Source organism: Eschscholzia californica, unplaced genomic scaffold, assembly GCF_041429995.1.
Source record: "Eschscholzia californica isolate CP2 unplaced genomic scaffold, dmEscCali1.0.p SCAF_4, whole genome shotgun sequence".
Taxonomy (NCBI): domain Eukaryota; kingdom Viridiplantae; phylum Streptophyta; class Magnoliopsida; order Ranunculales; family Papaveraceae; genus Eschscholzia; species Eschscholzia californica.
The window spans coordinates 47986807-47992349 of record NW_028238461.1 but is presented as its reverse complement, the minus strand read 5'-3'; the positions used below and the strand labels follow the sequence as shown (position 1 = coordinate 47992349).

The window sequence follows — 5543 nt, the reverse complement described above, 5'->3', positions numbered from 1 at the left end:
CATATGCACATGTATTTCCATCTAAGGTTTAAGCTGCCCCACCCATGGCATATCCTTTGACATTATTAGTTTACTACTATACTATCTATATATACAAAACCAAATGGGGACGATGGGACGTCCCGCTTACTTTCTCTGAAAACATTACTGACGGCGAGAATAAATAAATAAATAAATAAAAGAGACAGCTTGAACCAAATCCACCAAGTTCTATTCTGGCTCAGATACTAGCTACATTGTCAAAGGCGGCACCCGCCTCTCTAAAAGGTATATACTCTATAGAGTCTATAGATGCCCCAAGTTTTTTATTCGGCGCCAGTTTTTGAGTATCAATGATAAACTTTGGTGTTTATATATCATTTATCTTTTGATCTAATTGACTGTATAACCTGACCATATTCTATACCACAGTGCATTATAGTATATCTTACACAGACCCACACATGCTGGCATGCATACAAGATGTGCGCGGGCCCACCAAACTTGTCTAACTAAATTTATACTCCACTTCGCTCTTATTTTCGCTCGTGACAACCTTGCCAACCAGTGAGTTCCAGTTAGATGAGAGTGACGAGTCCAACTTCATAGATTTAAAGAAAAATCACAGTATGCTCTCGTAATATTTAGAGATGTTATTCAAGTTTTGCATAGAAACAGTATGTCATTCATATACTAAGAGTTAAACACGATTGCATGAACAGCAACATACACTATCGACATTAGGCATCAGGATAACATTTTTCATATGGTTTCACTTTCTTGAGAGACCAATACTAACTACTATTTAGATTGGTTTGTTTAAAATGATAGTATAAATACTTACAGGCACAGACTGGTTAGTCTTCTCCCACATTTCGCTGTTACCACATATTGGTTTTCATCATGCTTTTGCTTCAGTTTCGGCTATGCTGCTCGAATCTTGCTTGAGGCTATCACTTTCGCTCTTGGGTTGCTCCTGATTCTGTTCTGTATTTTCTCCACCTCCAATGTCCTCAGTCTTGGTTCCATTTGCAATATGTCCAACTTTAACATACTTTTCCATGAATTTATATTCCCAATCCTGTAAAGTTTCAAGCTCAGATGAACTTAGACCTTCAATATTTCCAGTAAGGTCTTTGGGTTCAAATGACATTAGAGCTAAAGCTCGGCTTGCATCCCTTCCAGCAAATAACGCATACGGACCACCAGGACCGTAAAACATCCTGGACAAAAGGAAACAACAACTAAAATCAATTCAAGGTAATTGCTCCATAGTTTGTACCAGTATCTGACTTAGATGATACACTTACGAGATATATAACCTACACGACAAAATATTGGTTAAATAAATAAGTCATCATAGATCGAGACAATGTTCAACTTAAGACAAAATGGATTTGGATATTTTGAGCAACTCCATTCTTGCCATAACAATTTGATGGAATGAAATAGTGCCATGTTTAATCACATATATAAAGCACTCGCGTAATCTTTTGATCTCTATAGTTGAACAAGGGCACAAGCGCCATGTTTGACCAATTCTAACCTGAATGAGAAAAATAGCATGTACTACCAAAACCCAAAGTAAAACAACTCAATCTGAGCCCAACCCTGATGTTGCCTCAATTCCATCTAGAAAGGATAACCTGATGATTATCTATATCTATATTACCTATGTGACATGGAAGGACAATTTTGGTGATACTGTTGGCCATGGAGATCACATGGCCACGCATGCCAAACTCTTGTGCCAGCACTTAGGTAGATATTCCACTTAATAATGTGGGATTTTGAATCTATAACTTGTATGCCCTTGCACATAGTCATAGTAAGCCCTTGGAATAAAATCCGATTCTAGGTTAATGCCGTTTTGTACAAGGCGATAGTGTTTATTATAAGCAAAAAAAAAGTCATCTGTGCGCGCGGAGGTGCCCCTGTTTTGACCTCCACCCAACTCTCCATATTCGACAAACCATACACATCTGGGACCTGTACGTATGATATTTAATATATAAGCAAAAGATCTTCCTAAAGTTTAGGAAAGCAGAAAAAGAACAATATATAGAACTTTTATCTGTTCACAGGAAATGCAAAATAGATAACGTATCAATATTACTAATGAACTATGAGATGGACTTAAGAGAATTGGATCTCATAACTCTTACTAAGAATATCTTGTGCGAAGAAATTTTGCTTCCTTCTAATCTTATACAAATTTAACGGAACCTAATGCCATATTCTAGAGACGAATAAGTCCCAAGATATACATCTTGACATCCATCCATATTCCTATAAAAAATCTTGCAATCTTCAAATAATAAGACAACCCGTGAACCTCTTCAAAGATACCTTGTCATAAATCACACTGAAGTTGAATCATCTCACATGAATTAGTTACTTAGAGGCTTAGAGCATCCTCGAATTAGATACAACACTGATAGATGGACTAAAAAACGGAAACACCAGATGGAATTAAAGAAAATAAATGGCTTAAAAATGGAAGCATCAGAGCAACAACACATATTAAAGCTTCGTAGGAAAATAACTAGAAGAAAAACTTATAGATTCCTTATAGAATTCAAGGGTTTGTAGCGGCAACTCACTTTACAGCCCTAATGACACTTCTGATCTAATTATGTGCACACTATGAATATGAGAAATGGAAGCCTACCTCGACAACTTACTAAATATGGGTATCTTAGAGTATCTCCAATGAAATAAATAAATTTTAGTCTTTCATATAATTTAGTTCATCTATGCCCTTACTCTATAAACATCACAGAAAGCCAGAGAACAACATAAAGCTCTTTATGTGTTTATATTAGCTATAAAGTATTCATTTTTACAAATGAGTTCACTAAAATTTGAAACTATAGTTAATCAAGTGTGAGTATCCATTTTCTAACATTTAAACCCTAATACCCTAATTGTTGACATATAAACTAATAGAGCAAATTGTAAAGTGTTATAAACATAACCTATTCTTGAATTCATATATTACCCAGCCAGCATAATAAAAACCCTGGAGTGAAAGATATACCTAGACCTGGAGACATCATAAATCTGACCTTTAATGGCCATTAACAAGGGTTTATTAGGATCAGACCCATCATAAGCTCTAAGTTCTTCCTCAGTTACTTCACCCAATTGAACAGGATCAGAAATGGGAAACGAAGATGATGAAGAAGCAGCAGCAGCAGAGGCAGCAGAAGAATGACGCATTTGTTCAAGATAATTAGATCTTAATGACTTGTAATCTTCTGGTACAAAGAAAACCCCACAAACCAATTTGTAAACCCCAAACATCAAACCCAAAATCGTGAAGAACGCCATTGGTGATAACCCTGTGTAGTCGAATATCGCGTCTGTCAGTGTTGAGTAAAACCCCATTTTTTTGTTCCTCTAATTAACAACAAGAACGAAGTAGCTGATGAGATTATCAGAGAGAAGAAGAAGAAGAAGTTGTGTTAATTTCTGGATTTCTTCACGAGTAGTCAATGAGACTCGTCACCTACCAAGTTCGATTTCGTTCACCTACTTTAACGTGGGTAAGTACATACACATTCTAGCTGTTAATGTTTTCATCAGTGTTAGTTAGTCCTAAAGGCACCCTCCTTGTTTCCTCCTGAAGGCACCTACAGTTAGAGCACTTCATTTTGGAATTCTTCTCTTTTCTAGGAGCTAGTGAAGATTAGAACCTTCGTTTCTAGAAGTAGGGATCTATCTGTCTTCAAATAAATTAATGGAGGCAGTTCACCCCTTTCAAAATTCAGACTAGACACCTTATCTTCTAATAACTTCTACAGTATAGTATATTAATAATGTTCGATGGCATATTGACATCCACTTTCTTTTAAAGTTTTCAATGTTGTAAATAAAGTTGGATAGCAATAGTGGTTTACACGTTCATTATGTTTCGGCCTTTTAACTTACCAAATAACAACTACTAAAACAGAAAAAGAAAAAAAAAATAGATATAACATACAACAAACTAATCCGCAATACTACATTATTTATTAAAATCTTTAAAATAGGTTTAATCAATGAGAGATCATAATCAAGACTTGTTTACACTAGAAAGAAATTATAACTTCTCGTGCACCCTTAGAACACATACACAAACTTTTATTTCATTTATATTCATAGACATCAAATTTAAGAAAACTATAACGGTTTAAGAAGACGAGTTTTTTGTTGATATATAAGAAGAAGAGGATGGTAAAAGTAACTTAATGTTGCAATACAAAAACTGATTGAGATAGTGAAATATGAAGAAATCTTTGATAATTTAACTAAGAAATATGAAGATGATAAAAGTAATTTAATGTTGCACGTACGAAAGTTCATGGACTTTCAACAAAAGAAAAAGTTCATCGACATTCTAAAAGTAAGAATAAACTTATGTTTATTTCCATAAATTAAAGTCGTAACTTGTTTACAGTGTTTGTTTTTGACTAATTGAAACAAATTTAAAAAAATGGATTAAGGTCCAATGTTCCTGCAAAAAAGGATTTTAGTCATTTTTCCTTTTGGAAAAAACATTGTTGATACATAATATGTTATGTATGACACATAAAAAAAAATGAAATAAAGTATGAAACTTTAACAATAAATAACACGTTATTTATGAAACTAAACAAGAATCAATAAACAGAAAAAACACTTTAACTTTGACATCTAGACATACTTTAACTATACTAGCTGTGTTTTGTTGTAGAAATATACGTCATTGATACTAAATAACGTGTATATTGCGAAACAGATGGTAAGTTTGAAATCAATCTATCCAATCCAATATGGATTGGCTGTCTGAGCATTTCGAGACTCTCGTGCATGAGTCTGTATACTATAAAGGTATATGCCCCCCGTTCCACAACTACGAATTTGAGTCCGCATCCGATTATCCAATCTAACCCAAAACTCAGTCAGTAGACACTACACTAGTAGTGGAAGGGAATCAGTAAGTCTTGATAGCTAGACAGACCCTTCCTATACTATAATCCTCCCTCGGGTCCTAGGGGCAAGGATTGACAGTCCTAGTCTTTTTCCTCTATTTCTGCTGAGCAAAAATTCGGCGAGTTATGTCAGCAGAACGAATAAAGGATTTCGAATTTTTTGTCGATGAGGCGGCACCCAGATTTGAACTGGGGAAAAAGGATTTGCAGTCCCCCGCCAAAAAAATCTGAGGAAAAAAAGAAAGAAAATTTTGGAGATTGGTTTTCAAAAGTGAGTTTTTTCTTTTATAAAAGGTTATAATGGGTATTATGATTAAATAGAAATGATAGACATCTGTTTTTTCTACAGAGGTGAGTCAATTTGAACTAAATATCCATTATAATTAATATTTGGGAAATTTTATAGACAATGCCCTTTATTGTTAAAGGCAATTTATTTTGCAAAATTGACTTAGTCAATTCATAATGACCAATTTTGGTTAAAGGCAATGCTATTTTTAGGGCTGATTTTTTCTCTGTCTTCTTCCTTCTTTATCCTCCTTCATCTTTTTCGTTCCTCCTTCATCTTCTTCTCCTCATCTTCCTTCTTCTTGTTCCCTCTCATCTCTA

General features: G+C 34.6%; 1 protein-coding gene across 1 annotated transcript; it reads right to left on the bottom strand.

Moving 5' to 3' along the window:
• Positions 1–609: 609 nt before the first annotated feature.
• LOC147545466 (membrane steroid-binding protein 2-like) lies at positions 610–3944 on the bottom strand. The gene is made up of 2 exons (XM_086673756.1): positions 3020–3944; positions 610–1202 (listed from the first exon to the last, which is right to left on the bottom strand). Exons 1-2 carry the CDS (start codon positions 3367–3369, stop codon positions 881–883), a joined length of 672 nt encoding a protein of 223 aa, XP_086529882.1. The 5' UTR covers positions 3370–3944; the 3' UTR covers positions 610–880.
• Positions 3945–5543: the final 1599 nt, after the last annotated feature.

Excerpts from the sequence above, each read along its gene's own strand:
- LOC147545466 (XM_086673756.1), bottom strand. The coding sequence starts at position 3,369 with ATGGGGTTTTACTCAACACTGACAGACGCGATATTCGACTACACAGGG. Across the intron at positions 1,203-3,019 it reads TATGATGTCTCCAGGTCTAG|GATGTTTTACGGTCCTGGTG; the intron begins GTATATCTTTCA and ends CCTTTTGTCCAG.